The 27,596-nt window shown below is 44.7% G+C and overlaps 1 protein-coding gene across 1 annotated transcript in view; it reads left to right on the plus strand.

The window, feature by feature from the left end:
- LOC138582122 (zinc finger protein 813-like) overlaps positions 1–27,596 on the plus strand; it is a 159,339-nt gene that overhangs the window by 54,362 nt on the left and 77,381 nt on the right. Inside the window, exon 2 of the mRNA XM_069653114.1 lies at positions 18,890–19,010. Within this exon, the coding sequence (XP_069509215.1) occupies positions 18,890–19,010 (121 nt within the window). The remainder of the gene's footprint in view (positions 1–18,889; positions 19,011–27,596) is intronic.

Below are 27,596 nucleotides of genomic sequence, written 5' to 3' on the forward strand. Positions count from 1 at the left end.
TTCTTTGGCCTTAGCTGTGAAAGGGAAAAGAACAATTTGTCAATAATTGCTTGGACAATCTGGATCCAATGAAGGTCTTTTAGCAATTGACACCACTCTGTCAAGTTTAAAAGCATTGGGTACAAATATCCAAGGAAAAGGAAGAAATCACTCAATGTGTAATCACAGGAAGAAGCATCCAAGGATGATTGTTTTGTAACTTTCACTGCGCAGAGATCAAGTAGCAAGCTACTTTTGATGTGATTGACAAGGGAGGCCTCTTCAGTAGCAAGGACCTTAAAATGGGTCAAAGAGGGATGAACCAACGGACAGTGATGGGAGCTGAAATAGGTAAAGTATGCTATGATTTCTGATATCTGGATTATTAATGAAAAAGGAGATTGTGCGAACACATAGGTCTTGAGAAGGAGCGTTGGCATCTGATACTGTATGACAATTCATTATCTTCAAGTCATTTCCAGTTCCTGGCTGTAAACGAGGGTAGGGGAAGTGTCCTAACATAGTGTGGCACTAGAATATTTAAAATAGCCGTATGGTGATTTTACCAGATCAGGTAATGCAGATTGACTTTATCAACAAGATCAGGAGTAGAAAATATGAGGTCAAGCGTGAGACCTTTAATATAAGTGGGTTTGGAGACACTTTGAGTAAGCCTTAGGGTATATTAAAGTGAAAAGCAGTGGCCAGAGTAAGAACATCTGGCCACATATTGAAATCTCTAGCATGTAAGATGTCAGCACTGACCTGCGTCTGAGTGACCAAACAACACCATGAAGAAAAGCAGGATTAGTCCAGATGGGTGATAGAGGAGGGAGATGGTGACAACAAGTTAGATCACATTAACTTAATTACCAGAGGTTATACACGCAGGAAACGTGATAATAATTACAGAGAATTTCTCTTTATACACTAGGGCCACTCTGCCACTGTAGAATAGGGCAATTCACATCAGCCATCATGTCCAGTAGTGCATGGCCCAAACCCATCCCTGTGAGGTCAGTAAGCCAAGTTTTAGTGACAGAATATTGTGGGTTAAGAGAAAATCTAATAATTCAAATGTGTGCATAACTGGAGAGCACAAATGATCAATTCACATATCAGTCTCAAATGAGTTATTCATTGGGTGATTGGAGGGTTTAACACGCTGAGGAATAAAAGGAGGGTGACTCAGGATAGAACAATGGCAGGCAATGTCAATCTGAATGATTGCCAAGAGACTTCGATGAAATAAGGCATGCTGCATGCTTTAAAGCAATGACCAAATCTATGTTTTAAAGCAAAATATCAGATCTCTGTCAACCTTACGATTATTATTCCCAGATTTAAGTATCATATCGACTGGAAACACCTACTCAACGTGGACGAATAAATAAGTACTTTCTGCGGGTGCGCTGGCTAGAGCCAGAGTAAGTCTGCTGATTACCCATGGGCCAGTGAGAAGCCGGAAGCCTCCCACTAGTCACAGCCCATTTAAAAACAGACTCGACTTAAAATAAAAACAAATGGTCACTTAGTCAGTCAAGGCAAACCGAATAGTCGTAGCTTCTACACATTTAAAGAAGCATATTAAAAGAAAACAGGCCAGGCACCTGTGACAGAGTCAGGGGCTTGACTCTGTCGCAGGGGTCGGGACGGTATCGGGGACCACTATGGTGATTGCCAGAATCTCCCCTCCCCCGACCATGCGGTGAATGTGATGACCAGTACCACTTTCTTACCCAATGCCATGCACCCTCCATTCTGGCCTGAGCTCTTTATGTCTTTACAGAACTACCCAGACCAGAATGCATTGTCAGACAAAATGAGTTTAACAGGCCACAGAAGAAAACCAACAGCTTCCCAGAGGACACCCACAACCCAGCGCCCATCAAAGAAAGAGACAGCACTACCCACAGCATGGCTCCAGTGAAGTGCTGACCCGCAAATCCAGTGAAAGACCTCACAGAGACTGTAGAATATTTTGCAGAGCAAAAGGTGGCAGGGTCAAGATGGCTTTTAGTGCCTTTTAGGGAACCCCAGCCAGACTGAGGGACCAGCTGAAAGATCCCTTCTGTCGTCCTGCCCGGCAGATATCGCCACTGCTCTGCAACCACTCAAGAAACCGGTTAATAAAACCCTTGAACCTTACATCCTAATTTGTGAGTTTCTTAAGGCCATCTGTGATAAACCTTGGAGCTTATAATGGGCTTACGAAGAACAGAATATGAATTGAAATATAAAAGAAATTCAACAAATGGGCGTCTATCAATTTATCAGAGCAGCCACGCAGACTGTGTGTTGCCACCTCTACCACTAATGAACTCCTCAACCCAACGGAAAGCAATAGCATACACCGCAAATCAAGAAGGAAATCAGACGTTGCCATGTTCTTTCCCAAACAAGAGAGGTCGTCAAGGCCAGGATTGGTACCCCAACTGGACAAATCATCTCCCATTCACTCAACTAGGACAACTACTACCCTCAAAGACTTAGTTCAAGTGTCAGAGGAGTTTCAAACAAACATAGTCTCTAAACTCAGCCTCATCTCCGGAAGGCCCCTCCATGGTTTACACCCTTCACCAAGATACACCTTTCAACAAGATGCACCAGGAGGATCCTGTAGCATCCGACACAACCCTCTGCAATTCCTCCCTCTACTCTGAATAGGTCTCGAACACCTTCAAGAAAGCCCTCCATCCCCCTCCTTGAACTGGAAATCGCCCCCAACTCTAACCTTTAATTCAAGGCCAAACTCCATGAGAAGGTGGTTTTCACACACCAACAGCAGCACTAAAGCAAGTCTCGTTCCATCCTACACAATCGTCCATCGAGCTATGGGCCCTCGAGAAGCATGGAAACTACGCTTCACTGTGCAGGGAAGAATTATCGAAAACCATGAATCTAAATTGACTTTCAGCCTGCATCTTCTTTTACCTCTGAGAGGCCTACAACACCACCGCCACCACTAACAACCATACTCGTACAAAGACCGGAACATGATGTTGGCATATATAGCACTGCCTGTGCTCCGTCCTCATGGGCAGGTGGAGACAGGTTTCCCTGGAACAGCTAACCACCGTACTCTAATTGTAACGCTCCATTTTAATTTCCATGCTGACTACTCTGAATTCCTGTTTCACCTGGAAATTGAAAGCTCTGTCAAAACAGAAACTGCGCTGCTGCCTCACTCAGATCCAGACTTAGATGCAGGCAGGCTTGCTCTAACTCAACTGGATCAATATGAAGAACCTGCTTAGTGACCTCCTTGTATCTATTTTTTAGCCCAGAACATTCTGCCCACGCTCCCCAATGGACTGGCCTTACAATACCGACATGTTCTGTACGTCTTATGATGTTCTCTTTGAAACTCAGGGCAGCCCCCTCAGCCCCTTTGTGCCGATGATGCCCTATCTTCTGGCCCATAAAGTTCTGCACCATTGACCTGCTGTCCCAGGGCTCCCAACCATACAGTCCCTAAGCAGGAGGATGTTGCCCCTGTCACTCACAACTGTTGGCTAGCACTAAAGATGGATCTCTCACTCAAGTGTTCACCACACCCGTCTGGTGTATATGAACACCTTCATATACATCAAAGCAAGCAGCTTCAATGTTGTATTCTGCAACATTGAAGTTGCTTGCTTTGGTGTATATGAAAGTGTTCATATACACCCTGCACTGGCACCGGCTTCTTGTGGCACTCCTCCAGTATAACAGCACCAAAATGTTACCGTATATGTGCGTGATTTTAGCGCACATATAAAACTGGAGGAGTCCCACAAGAGTATCCTTCTAAAAAGCCACTTAACGAATGTGGCGGTTGCTAGGTTGGTTTCCAACCCATCCTAGCAACCGCCACATGTATTCCGAAATTGGTGGATTCCTACCGACTTTGGAAGAATGCGCCACCTTCAGAATAAGTCTTAAGTACCGAAAAGGTCGTTAACCCTTTTAACGACCTTTTCGGTACTTAAGACCAGGTTGAGCATCGGGCCCTCCGGCTCATTTACTTAGGCTCCCCTCGCACGCTTAATGCTTCTCAGCAATTTGGTCCCGAAGGATGGCAGCCCAAATGTTGTGTTGAATGTTTTGCGTCCTTCCTTTCCACTATTCACCAACCTTCCTTCCTCCCCTCACTCCACTCTCACTCACAGAGCATTGCAACATGGCCTTACTTTAACTTATTTAATGCAATACAAACTACTAAATAAAATGTATAATAAAACAAATCCATTGTCAGCTGAATCATCAGAGAAACTCACTCACCTGCTCAACAGTACTGCTAACCCTTGCGTTGTGGTCATAGTACTCATTATATGTAATACCCACAAATTTCGATATTGCTTACTCTTTGTCTGCTTTCATTTTTGCTGATCACTTTGCCTCATGGTCAATATTGCAAATACTTCTTGATGACCTTTACTCCTAATCCTATCCAATAATCATCGTTGCAACTTGTGGATTAAGCGAGCCTGTTAAGCTCAAGATGATGCTGTATTGGCAAATCTTTATGCCAATACTCAAAATGGAGCTGCATTGGAAGAGCTTCATGTTCAAGACAGATGTCTATTTGCTGAACTGTGCGGTAACCCTGGATCAGGGTGTATTGGTAGCAGTCAAACCACTAGCAATACACCACCCCGGGTTAGCACACAGCAATTAAGCTCTCCACTGGAAACCTGAATGTGGCCTCAGCGTAATTTTACATTGGAAGAGCTTGGCAGGGTTCAGGTTGAAGACTCATTGGCAGACAACTGCAGGCTTAAAATGGAAATTATCTGACAGAAACCTAGAGGGATCGAAACAGGTACATTGGGAGGGCTTTCTAAGGTTCAACATTAAGATTCTGTGATTTAGATGCCCGGTGGGTAAAGGGCGAGTGTGCAAGCATACCCAGGCTCACATTCCCTGCCACAGCAGCAGCACCAGGATCTTCTAAATTGATACATTTAATCTTTCCTTTGGAAAGAAAGCAAACATACGAGGGCTGCACTGAAAGCCATCCTCTGCCTCACATGAAGGAGGACACACACAGGAGTGCATGGTTTCCTTCCATCTAAAAATTGAATCCTGCAGAGACAGAATGTCTTTTGGTATCTTCATCTTCACATACAGCTCTGGTTGCCCCTCTTTGCGCAGTCACTCGTCTGTTCTTTCATCAGCGGAATCTATTGGTTTTCATCTGAATCCACATCTGGATATTCCCAATTGCCCATTTCTATCCAATTGCTCAAATGGCTGCTGTGAATGCTAAACCTCTTAGATGCATGAAACCGCTGGCTACCACCTCTGCCTTCATATGGCCATCCTTTACTTTGTCTTGCAGCACAAGCACATGGGTTGGTGTATTGTACTGCGGTATTCCCTTGTCTTCATAGGTCAATCTTCCCCACACTGAATGATGTATTTGAAGAGTGAGGAATGGACATGTGACTATCACTTGATACATGTATGTTAGGTAGTGTTATGTTGTCTCTTCTTATGTTGCCCACATGCTTTGGCTGGACTTCCAGCTTCATCTAATTTCTGCCCCTGCTCTTCTCGCTCTCAATCTGTGCCTTGCGGCTCCTTTTCTTACTCACCCGGTCTGCTGTGGCTCTGATGCAAGAGATGGGTGGTTGGAGAGAGAGGAGGCACCAGGGGCGTTGCTAGGGGGGGCTAAGGGGGCTATAGCCCCTGATCTTTTGGTTGTAGCCCCGGATAGAATCTCAGGAGCTACAGCCAAAAGACTAGCTAGCCCCCAGTCCCAACTGTTCCGACATCAGCTTAGCCCTGGGTCTTTTCCAGACCTAGCAACTCCCCTGGGAGGCACTGACCAGCGGCTCAGGTGAGCATGCTTCCCCTGTGTTGATGCATCTAAGGTTGTTAAATTAAAGATCCTACGTTTGACGGGTCTTCCCTAGTCCTTGTCCTTCTGTTGCTTTCCTTCATTACACTTGCTAATACTGGTGACGAGGATGTGATTGGGTCCGTGCAGTGACGGAACACTTCTTCCAGTATAAAGTTGCATCACATTCCAACACTGGGGACTGATCTTTTGAGGTGTTGTGGAAGCATAGTTCTAAAACCAAATGATGCCCACCTTGGATGGGAAGGTCAGGAATCGGGCATGCCAATGATGAGGTGGCGCTGGGTATGATTTATGAGAGCAGCAGAATGGCGAAGTTACATTTTGACTAGAGGGAGACAGAAATGGCTCCCGGCAGCGTAGTTAAGATTGATTGCCTGGATGTGTTTGCAAGGATGATTCCAGATTCCCAAGGGGTGTGTTGTATTGTGTTGTATTGTATTGTAATGGAACTTAATGAAGTGCAACAACAGCCCGTAGGAGTGTAGGTGGTTGTAGAAGAGTTGGAGAGGGGCTCTAATTGGGGTCAGAGGGGCTGCATTCTCTGAACAACAAAACCGCTATGGGAGCTTGGGTAGGAGAGGTCCATGTCGCAGGAGAGTACCATGAAGGATGGGGGTGTTGCATCCTCCTTGCCTCCATACTGACTCTGCACGCTTGCTGTTGCTCAAAAGAAAAGAAGTGTGTTATGTTGCCTTTTCCTTGTGTTCATTTTTAAGGAGAAGGTAGTGTGTTATATTGCATGTTCTTATGTTGCCCACGTACTTTTTCTGTATTTTCTCAACTTAATCTCTTTTCTTCTACACATGTCTTGTACCCCTGTCCTTTATCTAGTTTTCTCTTTTGTGCTTGCTCTCTCGCTTACTCTCTATTCGCCCTTCTCTCTTGGGTCCTCTGTGCCTCGCTTAATAGGTCTGGTGGACCTCTGTAATCTCCAACCATAGTACGTGACATAGGGGCTATGGAATGTTGATTGGGTTAGCCCTTGTGCTTCTGCTCCTTGCCTGCAGTATGAATTGTACAAGGAAATTCCAGAGATGCAAAGAGGCCTTTTCGTCGTCTGGCACTAAACTTTGCAATGTGTTGTTGCTCCTGCTTCAACAACTCTACTCTCACGAATGAGAATTGAAAGCTGCCATCTTTATAAAAGTATATGACCTGCTAGTTTCTACTCCCCCCCCCCTTCCTTTTATCTTCATGCAGTTTCATTTTTCTCTTAAGAGATTTCTTATTATTCCTTTGTCACTTTTTGCCCAGAACACTCCTAGGTCCCCGTAATGGATGAAGGCTCCTGCAGAATTCGAATGTCGATGAAAATCATGGTTATTCATGAAACCATAGCCTCAACCCTGGAAAACAGGGAGAGGAAGAGCCTCCTATACTACCCGGGAATACTGGTGTAAGAGAAGGAGAGATTGGGATGTCTTGTGATGCATCTGATGTGCTCAGCATGGATGGTGCTGTGTAAAACTTTGATGTCAATCATGTTCATGCCAGTACACCCACCCACTTTTGGCGATTGACACCCATGATAGTCCGCTTGCCCGTCAATGAAGAGCACACCTGCAAAAGGATCATCTTCTTGCTTTACCATCCTTTTCATTTGGAAAGGTTGACAGGTAGGCATGTTTGGTGCTGGTGCCTGTAATTCGGTGTGGGTGATGCGTATCAATGTTCAAAGAGTGACAGTCAGAAGGTAGCTGGCTGAGGGATGGATGCAATGGTGGGTTTGTCTATTTCGGCCCCCTGATCCTGGGCGCACAATGTTCAAAGAGTGACAGTCAGAAGGTAGCTGGCTGAGGGATGGATGCAATGGTGGGTTTGTCTATTTCGGCCCCCTGATCCTGGGCGCACAATGTTCAAAGAGTGACAGTCAGAAGGTAGCTGGCTGAGGGATGGATGCAATGGTGGGTTTGTCTATTTCGGCCCCCTGATCCTGGGCGCACCTGAAACAAAGAAGAATAAAGAAAATAGTCATCTACTTCACACTTCTTTCTTCCTAGAACTGAGTGACTGCCTTACATCAGAATGGTATGTCTTAATGTAATTGAATATACACCACGCCACATTCTGTCCCTCCACAAAAGAAAGAAAAACACCTACTTGGTGTAGAATGCAGGGAGAATTGTGGTTAAACTGGCAATAATGATCCGAAGAACACACTTAAGGCATTCTAGGTTGAAAGACTCCAGAAAAACTAAGAATAATTCAGAGGAAGATGTCACATTGAGGAGCAACCATTTGACAACTGAGTCATGCATCAGTAGCCAGACCAATTAAGCAGAATTGGCAGGTAATGTGAAGAAAGTCTTATTGCTTTTAATAGTAGCCATTTTGCCCTGTAAATAGCACCATCTTGGTATGCCACCAGCAATGATGTATGTGAATCCAGACAGCCATGTTAAAATAGAATATAGTTCAATCAATCCATTTCAATAGATATGTTTATTCGGCACATATACAAGCTTACAACTGATACATTGACACAAACATTTTAAAACACATGATCTGCAGTCAAATCGTTTAGGTTAAAATACATCTGAAAAACCATAAATTGGAATCGTGGGTTATTAAAGTTAAAACATTTCTGTACCTCGCCCTTTAAATTAAATCAACAATTAGCTTAGTTTTCCGATTTAAATAAGCACCCTATGCTCCAATAAATTTCAGATCAGTAGCATCAAGCATAGGCCACCCGACAATCAATACAATTAAACTTTCTTACAGCTGGAACTAAGATCTTATGTCCATGTAGCGTGGGCAGAGGTATAGATCGTATGATTGCATTAGCTATTGAGATGCCTCACAGGTGCAGGTTATTATCCAATGCTTGGTGCCTTTAGTAATCTGATTCTAATTTGGCCAATCCGGGCCTTTTTGGCAATCCTCCGAGCTGATACTGATTTTATATAATCAAGTTTTTCCCCACCTGTATTCATGTGTGTAAGGCGGGAAAGGTCTGCACTGTTTTCAATTTTCTGGAGGATGAATATTTCTTCTCAGCCACAAGTTGCTCTCATAGTTTTCTAGGCACTTCAGATCACCTTTGAGAAGAGGATGCCTTTTTGTCTGGAAATGGAAGCAATTAAATAAGGAGAATGATTGAGATACTTAATTAACCTATGGGATCTTTATGCCTGTTTCTAGTGATGCTAATTCATCTGCTATTTTATGGGTAGGTGTCAGTGATGGATTGGTGCAATGGACATTCATAGTCGTATTGGTGCTAAAAACAATGATTTGGTTCCTACTGACACTAGCCCACTTCCCTAGACTGGCAACTCCAGCACTGTGGAATGGGGGACCATCAATAACTTGGACTCATGGCCCCAGACACTACTACATGGTGTAATGATGCTTCTGGTCTTTGCATTGGAGACATCCAGTGCCATCCCCAGTCTTTGCCCCTTAAGGCTGCTAAACCGATGTAAAATACTCCCATTACATTGGGCAGTCCTAGTTCCAAGCTTCTTCGTATGCATTTACCAGTGTAGGATAGCCAGAAATCTCTTCCCCCCAAGTAATCCAAAAATGAAACCTCCTCTAGTTTCTCTCCTTTAGTATAAATGGCTCTTTTGGATTTCCTTCAGTTCACAAAGGTTTCATAGCTCGAGATCAGTTTCTGTAAAGCTAATGGGGTTCGAGCCATCCACCTGGCATCATCCGAATAAAGCAGAACAGGTGCACACATTCTCCCTACTGGAGATATACCAAGTACTGTCTGTGGTCACTAGATATTTTTCCAAGTCATTTATGTACAGGGAAAATAAAAGTGGGTCAAGTATGCAACCCCGCCTAATGCCCTAAGTTGTGTGAAAAAAATGTACATTCCCCTTCCCTCTTGTACCTTACTGGGCTTTCAAGATTGAAATTAAGCTGCATTATGAAACACAATAACCCTTTGCCAAGGCCAGACGCACGCAGGGTCTTTGATAATAGAATCTGTCAACACAATCAAATGCTATGGATGGATCCATAATTGCAAGCCCTAGATATCGCTCGCAATGTTTCCTGCTAGCAAGGCAAAGGTCAAGCATTACTATGTCATTTCCTTATGGAAGTGAAAGACCTATTACACCAAATTTACCAGAGGAAATTCTTGGTACCATTGCAGGTTTTAGGATCGTAAACGACATCTTCAGGATTATATAACTTACTGAAGTGATCGATCAAATCATTATGTGAAATGGAAGAAATATGTCCAAATTTGCCATTCGTCGTTCGGCCATTTGCTATCAGAGCCAAAAAGCAAAGAGTATGATTGGATTTAGCCTTAATTTCTAGGTCTTTCCACCGCTTTCTTTTTCTCTTTGTAGACTGGTAATTGGCCTTCATCTTTCATAGTGGTAACCAGATCAAATACCATGACTTTTGAATCTGCATATGCAGAAACCCTGTCATGTTGCTTATAATCCATTTTCAAACAGGCCTAGTCTGGTTTCCTAACACTAAGCTGCAAGTTATTTAGTCCCACACTGTCATGACCAAGGGTCATATCTTACCAAATGTTTCAGGCGACGTAAGTGCCTGAAGAGAGAGTCTATCTCTGCAGAAGGCCAGCCTACCCCTGAAGTGCAACCGGCAGTCGGATGGCCTCTTTGCTGATGATTACCTCAATGGGGTAAACCCTCTGAAGAAGAAAAACCCCACCGGAGCTTGTTTAGGTGAATTTCCGCTGGGAGCTGGACATGCGACAACTGAACTATTGTTACAAGAATGAGGCATGAATGCACAGAGGATGGTGTAGATCTCCACTGGATGTAATGTGCGGGCAACAGTTCCACTGTGGTAAGGACGGGGCAGAAATACACAGAAGGTGCCATTGGGAAATTCGGCAGCAGAACGGGAGTGGAGAACACAGGGACAGAAAAGTCTGAAGGTTTGACCTTAAAATCAGGGGAGACTGGTTAAGAAGCCAAGCCAGAGAAGATCACAGATGTTAAAAGGGCACTTTCGCGAGGAAGGCACAAATCGAACAGTACTCGCAGGCACAGGAACAAGTGTCTGCCATAGAACACTGAAGCACTGAGAATTGCGGTGCCTGACTAAGTCTTCCTCGCTGGTAATAAAGGCACCATGTTGGAATACGTAACGGGTGCAGCCATTTTGAAATAAACTAGACTGTTACCCACGCTTGTGCAGAAAGGCGTAACAGGCTCTCAGCCCTCCTCTGTAGCACAGGACCATAACACACACAAGTCTGTTGATATTAAAATGCACAGTATAATAATCCCCCTCTTGACCTATACTTGAGTGACTGTCTCCTTTTCAAGGTGATCGTAACAATAATGTGAGTGGATAATGGTCATTCTCTACTCTTTTTTTCAACTGATATATCTATCATGTGAGACCAATGATCAGCCTTATTTTAAAAAAGTGCATTGTGGAGGCAGTACCAGTTTTAATGAATGTCTGGTGAAACCTGTGGCCATTAAGGGTTATCACCAAAAATCTATTCATGGATAAATCCACCTTCATGGTCAACTTTTTGGGGAAAATACCTTAATTGATTGGATTGCTCTCATTCGGTCTTTTTTGCTGTCACGCAGGACATCATTAAACTCTTGTTATTCTTATGACGCAATTAACATTAAAATCTCCTCCAGTCAGTACTCCTGATAGGCTAAAATCGTGAATGGCCGCATCACCAACATATTTAGGTTCTTTGCAAATGCAAAGACTGATACTCCCTGCAAAGTGTTGTGCATGGGCCCGGGCCATTGTATAACATCTCCAACCACGATTCGTCCATAGCTCTGGGCTGGAAATCAGGATTACCCGAGCGACAGTGACTTCACAGCCTTCATTGTGCTTCATGGACGCTAAAGAATGCACCCCTTGGCGCATAGATATGATCTCCCCACGTCCTGATTCAGAAGCAGAGAGATGGAAGGGTGAAGGGACTCGCAAATATGAGCACTCCTGCTCGCATGCTACAAGTAAGCAAGTCATTCTAGATGGGTAGAAAATGTGTCATTAACAAGAAAAGGTGTTTGCAAAAAATGCAGGGTAGAAGCTTTGATGGCACTGGCAGCCTATGACAATGTGTTTTACATCAGAATGCTAGCATATATTGGTCACAGCCTGAATGTACATGTGTTATACAGGACAATGCTGGCCTATGGTTCAATACTGCCATATTGTGTTGACAGTCCATATGATTTCTTCTGGGTACAGGCAGCATACAAATGTGTTTTTCCAGTGCCAATACTGAAATCTTTTGTTGGTCACTGGCAGAATTAACACCTTTTTTACAAGGTAATGTCTGCCTTTATTTGGCAAGACATTATGTGTATGAGGTTTACAGTGGCTCTGCTGGCATATCATTGAAAATTGCAGGGTGCAAAATGTGCACTCTCCACTAGCCATTGGCTAGTGATATTTGACTCTTGGCGAGTAAGAAATAGTTTTCTGTTTGTATGTATAGTATTAAATTAAAGTGGTGAGCGACACTTTGATGGCTGGCTAGTAGCTTGCACCTTGAATTTGTGCCCAGGGTGGCAGTGTGAACGCATTTCTTTACATGCCAATGCTGGTATATATTGTTGGATGCTGGTAGCACGAAAGTGGAGCCGCACTGGCATATTGGGCCTCATTACATGTATGGCAGTAGAGTAAAATATGGCAGTAAAATGGAATTACTGCCACTTTACCACCCCTTTTCCGCATCTCCAATCTCAGAGTTTGAAAGTGAAGTGGATGATTTACTGTAAACCTACAAAAGTACCTTTGGAATCGTATGGGCTCCAAAATGGGGATTAACACTGTTTTCTACCACTCATAATTTGGCAGTAAATCTGTGTTTTTGCACATAATAATCACTGAATTCCAAACACTTAACTAGTCACATTGTGTTGGCAGACCTTATGATGATGAATTTGGGCCCAGGCAGCATGAACATGAATTTTGGACATTTTTGCTGTAAAATGTTGTTATATAGGGTTGCACACTGGTAGCATGAAACCAGGTTGCACAGTGCAATGCTGGCATATTGCTGAGATGGGCTTCATATTTTTTCTTTGGACACAGCCAGAACGAAAAATGTTTTGCGCAATGCTCCTTTGTGCTGTTGGTGACCTGCCATCTAGTGATATTTTACACACGTTACCCGACAGAACTGATGGTCAATTGCATGGCTTTATGGCTTTTTATCAATGTGATGCTAAATGTTCCGATTCAGCCAATTTTTAAAAATGTCTTGGTCTAACGATGTTTGTCTTTTGCATAAATCTGTCTGGGGGAGAAAGGAGGACCCCCATGTGTCAGAAGGTCAAGCGTTGCACGCTACAGTCTTAGGGCCACATTATAAGTTTGCCGGTCTGGAAACAAGGATGCCGGTAAACTCACTGGCACCCTTGTTTCCGGTCCGGCAAACTACGAGTCTGCCTGCCATGGCCGATGTGCCCGAAAGGTCTGACCCTGCCGGCCGCAGCGGCCACGGTAGGCAGACTGGTGACAGAAGCGCTGGCGCCGTGGCTAACGGTGGCAGCGCTTCCAGGTCCCCACTCCCGAAGGACTCTATGGGAATGAGGACTTACATTTTTTTTACTGGTGCCTGACTTTCCGGCAGCCGGACTCGTAATGAGCCGGTGGCACTTGGAAGTTAGGCAACAGTAAATCTGGCAGCAACCCGTCGGTAGCACCGGCAGAGTTACCGCCAGGCTTGTAATGAAGCCCTTCGTCTTCATGCCCTTTTATTGCCCGAATTTTAAAAGGGAAAAGATTGGATGCCGCGCCTTCTCTGTTCCATGCTTCAGGCCGGTAGCAATCTCCTTCTTATCTTTCATGAGAAACCTTAAAATCCTCCTCTGTAATCATAATTGGACCTTTATGATGGTCACACTTAAACGTGCCACTTTATTAGTTGATCCCTGACACTATCATTCATATCAAGTTATATTCTTCTGTTTGCTTGCCCAGTGTTCATTGATAGAGATGTGATGCCTTCTTTGCCGATTGCTTGCGCTTTATGACTCCCACCGCAACTACAAATACAATCACGCCAAACCGTGAAAATGGTTTGGGCTCACCCAGGCCACTTGTGTGTGTGGGGGGATGGGGAGATTACATCCCTCTGCTTTAAAAATCCACCAGCCACCAATGGAAGCTCTTATCACATATGCACATGGATCGACTGCTTTGTTCCTGCTCTTTGCGCCTGTTGCCGTGCTTCAACCTTTTTCTCCCTACTGCTCCACTTTTAAACATGGCCTCTCCTCCTCCAATCATCAGTAACAGAACTTTTGGTGGCTCCCACGTCTTTTAGACCTCCTTTTTTGTCTTCCAGAACCTGCCCATTATAACCACAATTCTTTTCTAAGGTGAGTATTTAGCAGCCACCTTCATCTCTTCCTCCACCAGAACCTACAACTTAATTGTGGGTCCGGTCTTTCATCCACCCGCTAATGAGCACACATCTCCAGCCACAATTGTCCATTTGCCAGAACGGTTGTAAACATGAAACATAGGAACCAGTTGCTAGCTACTAGCCAGCCAGAAAAAGTCACTTGCCAGCTGGATTGTAAACATAGGTACAGTACACCATGTGTTACTCGACCAGAGTCCATTTTCACAAGCAAATGGCTGGTGGTGAGTGCACATTTTGAACCCTGTAGCTCTAGGCGACCTGTTTCAAGCAAATTACTACCCCCCCGGCCCCCCACCGTGGAACACTGTTAAATCCGATCTGAACAGGTGGTCCAAACTGTCACTGTCTTGGGCAGCAAGGTTCACATCTATCAAAATGAACATTCTCCCCAGGTTCTTCCTTCTCTTCCGGTCGCTCCCGGTTGTAGTCCTGGATACATTCCTGGTAGACATCAAGCGAACACTGTTAGCTTTCTTATGGGCAGACTTTAAGTCCAGAATTCCATACAGGACTCTAATCCAGCCGAAAGATAAGGGAGGCACCGGGTTTCCGGACTTCTTAGAGTACTATAGAGCAGCCCAATTTAGGATTCTCTCTGACCATCTCTGGGAAAACCCGGAAAAACAGTGTGTTCCCCTAGAGAATTCTCTCTTCGCACCGGTCACCCTTGGCGAATGGTTATGGGTTCCACAAACCACTATGCACTGCAGGATTCGGGAACACCCAGTCCTGACCGTTCTTTGGTGCATGTGGCGCCACTCACACTCCATGAGGGGAGTAACTTCGTTGCCATCCCCACTAAGCTGCATTTCGTCCTCCTCCCCCCCAATAAGAGATTACCTTAGTCAAGTTCCCCGCTTCTAGTCGCGATAAGAGGAGGGCTTAGTTAGAGCCGGGCAAATGTGGAAGAAGGAAAAATACCTCTCGAAGGAAGAGCTAGAACACGTGCTATGGGGCATCTCAATTCCACCCTACTGTAACTGCAGCACAAGAGTACCATCCACGAGCCTCAATGGGGTCACTTCCTGCGCCGCCCTCTCACTGCATTCAAACAGGTTTTAGCAAAGAACCGGTGCTCTAGGGGCTGATAGCGGCTCTATACAACGTACTTCTCACCAGAGGCCATCTGTCGTGACCCACTTCTGAAGATAAACGGGACACAGACCTCGTACTCCATGGCTCCTCAGGTGCGTGGCGGGCAATCCGCAGAGCAGGGACGTCATTTGGGGTTCGCCAGAGGTCGCTATTGCGTCCTCTGTGGTCCAAGGTTGCGACCTCTGCCAACCTCCTGCGACCTCTGGGTTTAGGCAGCTGGTATTTTCTTTTTTTAAGCGCGCTGGTATTTTCTTTTTTTAAGCGCATAGGGCGCATCGATTTCTGGTATTTCTTTTTTAAGAAACTGTTGTTTTCAACAGGGGACAGACCCCTGTTGAAAACATCAAAACTGCTAGATAAAAAAAAGCACAGCGTGCAAGCTCGGCGGTGAGTGCCACTGTGTCTGCAGACTAGGTCTGCAATGGACGTTCTTGAGCTCGTGGTTTGTCTGACATCTGGGCTGGCTGTGGGGGATGTGCCAATGAATACTGGGAAGCAGCAGTCCTGAAGCAAATCGCAAGCTCCAAAGCATGCGTGGGCGGCGGGCGAGAGCGAGCACAGGCGCCAATGTATCCCCTCGAGTCAAGCCTTGCAAGGGTTGCTTTGCAACCATTAGCTTAACAGAGCTACGATTGCGCCTTTTTATTAGAGCCAAGGGCCTGACGCTGAGATTAAGAAAAAAAATAACTGAACGCTGCGCACCCATGGGGGGCGGGGCAGTTAATCCTAATTTGATGCCCAGGGTGCCCTCAGCATCCAATTCCAGCTAGCCTGGACTTGGTGTGTCTCTGCGCAGAGGCTGGGCATGGGCACCACCAGAGGAGACCAACACTGTCACGCTCTCGACCCTTCCACCTGCTCAGAAGGCAGGTGCTGGTCCCTACCAAAGGGCTGAATGCTGTCTGCAGCCGTGCGGCGGGCTACAACAACATTGTGGGTGAGTGTCGGGGCGATTGTGGGCATTCTACACTTTTGTATACATCTGTACGTGTGTGTCCATTTTATTTGAAAAATGACACACACTGTACAAACTCTGCTGGTGCAATTAAACTGTCTTCTCATAATACTGTAATATCGTTACTATATTGTTCTTAGTGTACCGAGGAACAATTCTATGTGATGCCACTTCATGTTTTGTCAAGGTGTGAAAGGTCGTGCGACATCACTTCATGTGGTGTCACTTGGGGGCGGGTCAAATGGCCACTTCCTGTGATGTCATCAGAGGTAAAGGGTCGTGTGATGTCACTTCCGCGACCCCTGGCATTTTGGTGAAATGTCCCTGCCGCAGAGGGGTGTGGGGTTCAACTGTTTCCATGCAATATAAAATGCACAATGCAAAATTGTTAAGATGGCATTACACACCTCAATGGATTTCCAAAATGTACCAGAGGATTTCCCCGCTTTTCTGGAGGGGGTGTGGACAGGTGAGCGATTACTGGCATCAATGGTGGAGCTGGGTGCATGTTCAATCCTACTGGAACGAGGTGTTGGGATGGATATGAGCTGTTGACGGGATCTCCAGGGCGCTCACTCCGTTGTTAGTATTGTTTGGTATTGAACTAGAAGACAAAGAAGCGTACACATTGCTAACTCATATGCCCCGTAACCTTTTTCTGGTGGCCTGGGTTTGCCTGACGATCAAGTGAGAATGCCCTCAGAGAGAATGGATCACACAGGCACACACCATATATGAAATGGAGACCCACACCGCAGCACTCCAAGACTCACGAAAGCACATTGACATGATTTGGTTCCCCTTCAAAGAACAGCATGCATGCAACTTATCGAAAATCCTTGAAAATCTCACCGTAACATGTGTCAACATTGAATAGGGGGGAAAGTTAAACAAAAAAGATGTTTCCTTTGTTCAAAATCGTCAATGCATCCATGTTATGTTATGCCACGTAATAATTGTACTACATACAAGATGTGATTTAGTAAAATCAATAAAATACATTTAAAAAAAATAACTTGTTCATTGAAAATCCCATGCCTTTATTTGACCTCTGTATCCATGGGTTTTGCTTCCCTGTTGGGTGATAACTTGGCAGTAACAGCAGTGACAATGAGGTTGCTTTACAAATTACTCTGAATGAAAATATTAGGGCTTCGATGTGAGTGATTTAAAAAATGTTTTTTTAAATACCGCCTATTTTTAAAATTCCTAATTATGAGTTGGGAGTGCAAGGAGTGTTTACTGCATGGGGCTAGTATGTCCACTGGGTAAACCTGTTTTTTTTTACCCCACAGGGAAATATGGGTATTTGGGGAAATATGGGTTATTTTGCCAAAAGTTAAATAGGAGTTATTTGCTCTATGCAGTACAACATTCTGTAAATGCACCCCGAGATCCAGCCTCTTAATTAGGAGTTTAAAAAAGAAAAGAGAGAAAAAAGGAAGTATTTAGAATGCCACACACAGGGGCGCATTCTAACTTTGCCCCTGCAGTAATAATTCTGCCAGTAATTCAGTTTACCGGCATGTTACCACACCGGCAAAGTACAAGTTTGCTGATGGGGTCTGAGTTACCTCCAGCTAAGATCTGGAGGTAAGTCGTGCACCTTACTGGCAAAAATCGCCTGTATTACTGGCACCAGGATTACCAGCAAATACCCCCCACATGGAGTCCAACGGCACTCATTGGAATAGGGATTTACAGCCATTGCCGGCACTCGAAATCCAGTAGTAATAGCATCGGACCGAGTGCCGGTAACGGTATTACAGTTTGCCGCTATCCTGGCAGTATTAGTGACAGGATACCAGCAAACTCAAAATGAGGCCCACGGTGCCACACAGGAGGCATGTGCTGAAACTACCTAGGGTTGCCTAAACCATTTGGGGTCGAATTGAATGCCCGAATCGGAAATGTTCGAGGGAGAAAAGACCGAAGATCATTTTTTCGAAATAATCTTTGGTCTTTTCTCCCCTGAACATTTGCGATGTGTGCAAACCCACACCCCCAACCTACACCCCTACCCACACCCCCAAAACACCCATGCCAAACCCCCACCTCCCACCCCTTACCTTGCATTCTGTCTCGCTGTGTCCCTGCAATGCCTATTCCCTTTCACTTCCGTGATCACGAACTGGCGCTGCAGGGTCTTTTCCTTTTATTTTCTTTCCTTCGGGTCAGCTGCGGTGGGTGTTTCCCACCACCCCGGGTCAATATACTGTATAGTATAGTCAGCGGGCTGTTGCGGAGGACACCCCCGCAGCTTTTTTTTTCTTTTTTCATGTCTACGGGACAGTTGCGGGGGCAACCCCGCCATAGCCCCCACAATCCTTTTAGTAAGTAGAACTATTAGTGGTATCTCTTTTAGAACTTTTAGTTGTGTTAGACATTTGAATTCAGTCTTTTTGGCCGAAACCGCCTAAATACCTTGAAATAGACACAGTGGCAGGTGTCTTTCACCCGAGATCACCAGGCTTCCATCTTTTCTTCTTGAGTCAAGGAGCGCAAGTGTTACTTTTACAAACTATGCTGCCTGGAATCTCCAAAGCTTCAGTCATAGATGGTATTTCCTGATCACCATTAGAATGAGGTTTAATATGTACATTACATTACTAACTAAATGATGTCATGTGTTCTCTTCATATCACAGGTTCCTTTCCTTGATGTATCTGCCTATTTTGCTGAAGAGGAGTGGAAGATTTTGCACGAATGGCAAAAGGAGCTTTATAGGAACGTAATGAAGGAAATTCACCAAGCCTTGGTCTCTCTGGGTAAAAGTCCATTACATTTCTAATTTTCTGGTTTTTCAAACAATATAATTCTCCTGTTAATTTTTTCAAGAATTATTTTAGTATTTGTTGATGTGAGGGATCTTAAAGTTGCGCAATCATATATAATTGATTTGTAGCAAGCCAGAGAGTGCTACAGGTATCACTCTATGAAGAATGCTCTCTAAATTAATTACAAATGTTTTTGGCCAGGCAATCATTATGGAATGTCATAAGTGATATTGACCTAGATGAAGGTGCAGTATTGTTATTAGAATATCACCCATTAACGCATTAATATTGGGAGTTTTGTGGAAAGAGCATAAACACATGCTTATAAATCCTCTGCCAGGATACTATTTTCACAGAAGCTTGGGGTACTCCAGTGCTAGGTGACATCAGTCATGACTTAACAGTCCCAATCGAAGCAGAGGTTGCCCAACAGCTGTGTCCCTCCCACATCAAGGGGTGCAACGGTAATCAAACCAGGGCTGCACTGGATGTAGGTAAAGCAAAATCCATAGAAGCAGAAAAGCTGGGCACGCCATCTGGGTACAGAATTGCATTCCTTTTGCAGCAGCAGCACTGTTCCCAGATAACTGCCACAGCAGGGACTGAACATGAAAGATACTGTCCCCTTTCCATGCGCAGTTTAACAAAACAGAGCGAATGTGCAGAACAACGTCACGTCTCATAGGTTGTGAGATGGTATACATACTGTGATGAATTCAGGGAATATGTTTGTTCTCCCCATAAGCGAGCCACCCCAATTGGAACTAGGGAGGTGAGCACACTACCAAATACCCTCCCTAGGGGATCGGGTAAGTGGGATCCCAATAGGGGTACCGCCTCCCCCCACCCACCACCCTCTGAGGTCAAGGAATATGCAAGTAAGGATTCCTTCCTAACTTCCTTTATTTCTAAATCCTCAATGTTTGTTGGTTATATCGGGTGAAACAGGGTAATAATATACAAGGCCCCTTTCAAGTGGATGGCTTGGTTCTGACCTATATTTGTTACTGCCTTCCTTGTGAGGACCAGGACCAATGGCATCTTCCCTTGTCTTCCATGGAGGAATCCAAATACACCTGGATGCCAGCAGCACAGGAGAAAGGTAGCCGGAGAGTAAACGCTGGCCTGCGTGACCGCATAGAGGAGGGCGTCCCTCCCTCACTAGAAGAAGAAGAACTCCGAACCACGCTGTTTTCGTGGATGGCCGAGAGTTTGGAAAGCCTGTGGAATGCTACCATTTGGTGTAAGGCGGAGATACCAGAGATCCTAGAACCACCAAACTGAGAGGAAGCAAATCCAGACCAGGAGCAACAGTGTGACGTCCAGAGCCCACCCATCCTGAAAGGGAGAAAACATAAAGAGAAATTAAACCACGCAGACCGAAGCCAGCAGAACTGCACCGGCCAGAGACACTGAAGACCTGGATGGTCACTAGAAGAGAAGTATATGACCTCCTACTAAGAGTGGGTGGAGGGCGGTGAGGCCAAAGAAAAGTCTGCACTGGGCTAAGAATCTGCATACTCCAGAAGGGGATGAAAGAGGCTGAGGAAGACATGAGCCCATGCAGGGGTACAAGACCAAATATCCCACAGAGGGGTGAATGAACTGAGAAAAGGAAGGCTGAGAGAGCCACAAGCCCACTTAGGGCTACAACACCCAGAAATCTCACGTAGGTGTGAGGAAACGGAAGAGGAAGGCTGACCAGGCCACAATCACACACAGGAACACAAGACCAAATATCCCACTAAGGGCTGAATAAACTGAGAAAAGGAAGGCTGAGGGAGCCACTTGCCCATGCCGGTATGAATACTTGAATAACGCAGAAGGGGCAGGGTGGTGAGAGAAGCAACCTGCCAAGCAGAGCTGAACCCGTCAGCAGCCTATGCCAGTCTGAGAGTAGGCGTACCCCAAGAGGGGTTGAGTGAAGCGACTACCACCGAAGGGAAGAACAGGCCTGCTGGCCCAACAGGAGCAAGATACTTTGCTTCTTATCTTGCCCCAGACACTTCCAGGTGTACTGGAACAGCCTTACCTCTCCACCCCTTTAATGTTGGTGTTCCCCAAGAATTAGTCCTAAGCCCACTTCTCTTCACTCTCTATGCCTCTGCTCTTGGAACTCTCCTCCTATCGACTCTTTGCTGACTCAGATCTTCTCCTTTCCCTCCTTATCAGACGAGCTACGGTCAAAACGTTATAACTGCCTCTGCGCCATCCAATACCGAAAGGCATCTCACTCGCTCATGCTCAACTCCACTAAGACTGGAAGTTCTCTACTTTCCATCCAAACAGGCTATCTCTTCCTGTCCCCTTCTACTATTGTTTGTTCCTGACTAACTTCCTTATTATGCTTCTGCTCGCAACCTCTTGCTCTTCATCTCCAAATCTGCCACTGGGGCCAGACTTAATTTCCACAACATCAGAAAACAAGACATCTTTTTCCCTTCAACACTGCTAAGCACCCAATCTCCTGTTTAGTACTCTCTCGATCCACCTACTGTGCCTTTGTACTCTATGGCTTGCACAGCTAGGCTTTTTCACCTCTTGACCTTTGCTGTCTATACAACCATTCCCGCTTCACCTCACGCCCCAAGCCGTCGTCAGTTAGGCTGTTTATCCATGAGACAGAGGAAGAGTATAAACACATTCTCACCATCTTCAAAAACTATACACAGACTTGCCCCTACCTACCTATCAGCCCATTTCATTCCCTACTCTCCCTCTCGCTCCCTACAATCATCCTTGGCTAATCTCCCTGGCACCTGTTGTGCCCCTTGCACTCCCTCTCATTTCCACTCTCTTGCTCTCCTTGCTTCCTTACCCTGGAATGCTCTTCCTTTCTGATTTGCCAATGGCCGATGGCAGTTAATACCGTTAATTGTTAGTCAGCTTGGCTGAGGGGAAAACCGTGTTGACTCAAGGCGCTAATTAATTATTGATTACGTCTCCATTGATTTCGAGCAATTAATTTGCCAATTTAACGTCTGTCAGTTTTGAATAGAGCAAGAACTGATAACTGAAAAAACGTTAATTAACCATGGCCTTAACTACAAAGGCAGCCAAATAATGTTATTTGCAAATAGTGTGTCCATTTTAAATGTCTATTTTTATTTTGGAGGACGCAGATTATTTGTAGCCATGGGATGTGCAATGAATGACCTTTCTTTGGTTCAGTTGCTGTGTGTAGGGATTTTATTCTTTTTAGTTTTGGTTCATAGGAGGTAAAGCTAACTAGCTCTATGAGAAAAACGTTATCATTTATGAATGGATACACGTTAACCCATTGGACCAGTAGCAAATTATGTTAGCTAAATTATTTGCATATGGTGGGGATTCAAGGCAGATATTTCTGCCTGCAAAAACACCTCTTTTAAAGTTAATATGTTACATACAGCCAGTTATCTGAGCCTTGTCTACACTCATGCCACATTAAGGTTATTTAGAGCAACCATTTCTATCTGCAGAAGCATCTGTATGAGGGGTAATGGCTTACTCACTGCCATCATGTAGTGTCTGGTGTACGTAACCCATTGCTCAATAAATCTCTGAACAACAACTAATACTTTCTGTCTTTTTATTAGAAAAATATGTATGAGGCATTTGGGGTTCCCGGACTAGTGGTTGTCCTTACACTTTTCTTCAGCCTTGAGGTGGGTTCCCACCTCACTACCCCAGACTCCCTATTCTGGCCCCAACGTTAATGTACGATTGTTTAACTATTGCCAGGGTGCCCCTACTATCATGGTGCTACTACTATCCCTCAAACTCTGGAGCCCTAAATAACTATAATTAGGCTTGGATTAGGTTGTCTCATGCGTCGTTATGCAGGTGGGGCAGGTGACCCAGGATAAGTATAATCACCAATGTTGGTACATCTATCTAATACATTGCTCGTGAGCACTTCGGTGTGATCTGCCGTCGACCTGAATTACGATGCATGAGACACCCTAATCCAAGCCTTGATAAAGACCTCCTGTTGGTCGAAACATGTGTCGGCACCTATGGTGATCAAATCAACAATTAAAACATAAAAATCCACAATGGTATTAGAAATTAACGTGTGGACTATACATTGTATTATGTTGAACAATGAATGACAACAGAATGCTTATAACCATGTGTCCAAGCACCATTTAGGTAGGAACCCAACAAAAACCTACCATACTAAAGTTATCACCAAAGACAGATATTCATGAACATCAAGTAGAAAATCACCAACAATTTCACTGTTCCTGACAATCTCATACTTATTGCAATAACAACTATTCCAACAAATTGTGACGGTCAACAAAGTTCGGCTTACTACTTCGGCTTATCTCTTCCTTACCCAGCAACAGATGGCTTAGCATATGGCGTTCAACTGAAAATCTACCCATCCAACTAAAGGGCACATGCTTGCTTAATGTTAGGGCTTGTAGAATTTCCAATCACCTGCCCAGTACAGCGTTTCCTGCTCTTATTTCAGATATGGTTACACTTTCACTTTTCCTGGTAATCTGAAACACCCCTCTCCTGGTGTAGTGTTAGTTATGGCCAGTGCAGCCATGCATTCCAATCACTTATTGTTTGTAGGAAAACATGAGGATGAATCATTACGGCAACCATTTCATTACTTGCATAAGCAGTGCCTGTATACTTGCATAAGCAGTGCCTGTACCTGGCAACCTGATTCAGTGCTTAAGATTCCATTACTTGCATAAATAGTGCCTGTAACTGGCAACCTGATTCAGTGCTTAAGATTTCATTACTTGCATAAGCAGTGCCTGTTCATGGCAACCTGATTCAGTGCTTAAGATTTCATTACTTGCATAAGCAGTGCCTGTACATGGCAACCTGACTCAGTGCTTAAGATTTCATTACTTGCATAAGCAGTGCCTGTACCTGGCAACCTGATTCAGTGCTTAAGATTTCATTACTTGCATAAGTAGTGGCTGTTCATGGCAACCTGATTCAGTGCTTAAGATTTCATTACTTGCATAAGTAGTGCATGTTCATGGCAACCTGAGTCAGTGCTTAAGATTTCATTACTTGCATAAGTAGTGCCTGTACCTGGCAACCTGATTCAGTGCTTAAGATTTCATTACTTGCATAAGTAGTGGCTGTTCATGGCAACCTGAGTCAGTGCTTAAGATTTCATTACTTGCATAAGTAGTGCCTGTACCTGGCAACTTGATTCAGTGCTTAAGATTTCATTACTTGCATAAGTAGTGCCTGTTCATGGCAACCTGAGTCAGTGCTTAAGATTTCATTACTTGCATAAGTAGTGCCTGTTCATGGCAACCTGAGTCAGTGCTTAAGATTTCATTACTTGCATAAGTAGTGCCTGTTCATGGCAACCTGATTCAGAGCTTAAGATTTCATTACTTGCATAAGTAGTGGCTGTTCATGGCAACCTGAGTCAGTGCTTAAGATTTCATTACTTGCATAAGTAGTGCCTGTACCTGGCAACCTGATTCAGTGCTTAAGATTTCATTACTTGCATAAGTAGTGCCTGTACCTGGCAACCTGATTCAGTGCTTAAGATTTCATTACTTGCATAAGTAGTGCCTGTTCATGGCAACCTGAGTCAGTGCTTAAGATTTCATTACTTGCATAAGTAGTGCCTGTTCATGGCAACCTGAGTCAGTGCTTAAGATTTCATTACTTGCATAAGTAGTGCCTGTTCATGGCAACCTGATTCAGAGCTTAATATTTTAAAAAGCCAAAGATTCTTGAAGGGTGTTGTTGGGCTTAGAAGGTGATCATGGACTCATCACATGATACTAACCGACATCTACTAATCTTTAAATGTCTATAGGGGAAGTAGAATGCTAGGGTGTACAAAAAAGGTAAGCTGGTAAGGGCTTACATGCATAGGAGACATGAAAAGGCAAACACAATCTAAAGTTTTCCCCCCTCTAATTGTCCCTTTTTTCACCATGTGTGCCCAAATACTAACACTTTCTTCTCGAAGTTGAGTTATTTTAAAACATGATCCAAACATTGGCGGAATGGTTCATTATTGGGGTACATGTATCATCTCATTTGTTTTCATTCACTTTTACTCTGTTACTCAATGTAGGGAATAATCTTTATTCTCTTGTATCTAGAGGGGGTCATATTTGTTTGCAAAAGCACTTTCAGTAACTGTTAATTTTATCTTTTGCGTATTTGGCTCACTCTGGATTCAGTGAAACTGACCTTGCAGTCACATCTGTCTTAACAAGTTGCTCATAAATCATTTGCATGTAGCTATATATGTATAGGAATTTCTATTATTGTTGAGCTTTGGGTGCTGTGCAAACAGAGAATGCAGAGAAGCACCAGTGAAAAATAATTTGAAAGCAGGAGTGATGGAAAGTGCCGGATCAGCTTAATGTGCTGGTACATTCCGGCTTCTAACGTGATATGGTAACAGATAACTAGGCGCTGAGAACAGCAGTCAGTCCGCCCTTTTCCCAGGTTTTGCATGATGGTTGTGTCTGTGTCATCTGATTGGGGGGAAGGAAGGAAGGAAGGAAGGAAGGCAAGAAGCGGTTAGCTGTACAAATGCCCTGGGTTTCCTGGTAATTTGGTCTAAAAACCAGAGGAAAGTGAGGATAGGATATTAGAAAGGAGCAGTGATGATAATCTAAACTGATGTAGTCAAATACCGAAGAGGAAATTCAAGAGCACATCCTGCAAGCAGCCTCGGGTCTGAAAACAGGAAAGTGAGAGAAAACAGCTGACTGATGGTCAATTCAAAAGTAATCATAAAGAATGCAGGGCCAGGAAATGCTGCTAGGAAAGGCTGACATCCAAAAGATGCACCCCCGAAAAGTATCAGGCTTTTCAACTGTCAGGAGGGAGGGGGCAGTCGCCCCCACACCATCCACTCTGCTCCATACCCAAACTCTGATGCACCTTGTCTATGCCTCCCTGATCCTCCCCTGTCATCCTCCATTTTCCGTCTCCACTTTGCCACCCCGCCCGTCCGGTTGCCCTACCCGCCTTCTGCCCTAGCTGCTGTACCTATGCGGCCCACGTGACAAAGTCCTGCTGGTAGAGTTCGGCATGACATCCTTCTCCCTGCTGCACCCGTTTGCACTTCGGTCAAGAATCAGGGCGGAGATTTAATAACCAGAACTGAAATGTGGGAGGGACTAGTGATACACGTGCCTTTATATCCTTTAGCCCACAAGGGGATTGCGTTGCATAAATGGGACGTGGGCTGTTTGCAAATATAACCAGTGCTCTGTGTGCTGTTGAGCAAGTCCCTTCACCTTCTACAGCACTGCATGGCTTGTTAGCTTGGCTTGCGTTTTATGATTGACCACAAAGAACACACCCTCCCCATGGAGCATTTATTTTTTATTTTATTTTTGGATTTGTAGAGTGCACTACAGCCCACGGGCATCGAGGCGCTATGTGGAGACGTAAGAAGGCTTGATTCCGGGTCACAGGGAAGCTGCCCAGCATTCATACTTAGTACAGAGTGTTATGTTACATACTCAACTGTTTAATTGCCTACTACAATAGGTGAAAGTAACCAGGAAGCAGACACAGAATTGCAACAGGCACGAGGTGAGAACCTAGTCTTGATGGCCTTCAGGAAAGCCGTATGAGATTCGATCATTGTTCTTTGTTCCTCCTTGCATTGTTGATTAGGGCCTCCCAATGTTGAAATTTGTTGGTTGCAACTTCCTTTCAATCTCATAAATCCACCTTACGGGCCACATAGAGGTACCAGTGTGTGCCTGCCAGTTTCCCGAGCAGTAGTTCCATCTGGCAAGATCGAGCTCCAGCACCTGCAACATTCCCCTGTTTGACAATTGCGTTCCCTCGCTATAGCAATGCCAGCAGATACTTCTTACAGTAGTGGCCATGCTGAAGCTGCGCTTCTTGGATCCGTGACCAAATCTGGGAATGCTCTCTCCAGTCTTGCGTAATCCTGTCTTTGGCCAAGTATGTTTTTTAAGTGAGAGTCCCTAACATACCTAACTTTGCATCACCCCTATTCACCTTCCTCTGCACCATGTCATGTTACTAACTGAAGTGTTGTACTATTATGTATGGAATCAGAATGGAATATGGAAGGTAGAATTGTAAGGGGTTCCTGGAAGAACAGTTAGGAATGAGAGAAGCAGTTACACTGCTGCAGGCACAGACAGAGTGGTGTCCGTGGGGTCGTTAGAAGAATTTCATCTAAAGTAGAAAGTGAATTATCTACTTGCCCGGACTCCTTACTTCAATTGGTGATGAGCGGAAGAACTGCACGTGTGCGGAGGAAGCATTTCAGGCAACTCCGATTTGGCAAAGGCAGAGGAGGACCCTGCGGGGCTATGTATATCCGTCATGACACTCCTGTGAAAGTATTTCTGGGATGAATACTGAATATCCAGGTGATCGTACGCTGCACAAGGTAAAGGTGGGGCTGGAGTGAGCTCAAGCAGCATGTGGCGGCATTGCAACATTTGAACAAGGGGCTTGAGCACGGGATGCAGTTGTGGCTGGGCTGGTGCCTGGAATTGGAGGAAATGACCTCTAATCGTCGTCTTCTTCTTCTTCTTGTTAGGATGACTCCAGAAATCTGAACCCGGCAATTTCCATCTATTAAGATGA

The sequence above is a fragment of the Ambystoma mexicanum genome, chromosome 3q (genome assembly GCF_040938575.1).
Source record: "Ambystoma mexicanum isolate Mex_15411 chromosome 3q, UKY_AmexF1_1, whole genome shotgun sequence".
Taxonomy (NCBI): Eukaryota; Metazoa; Chordata; class Amphibia; order Caudata; family Ambystomatidae; genus Ambystoma; species Ambystoma mexicanum.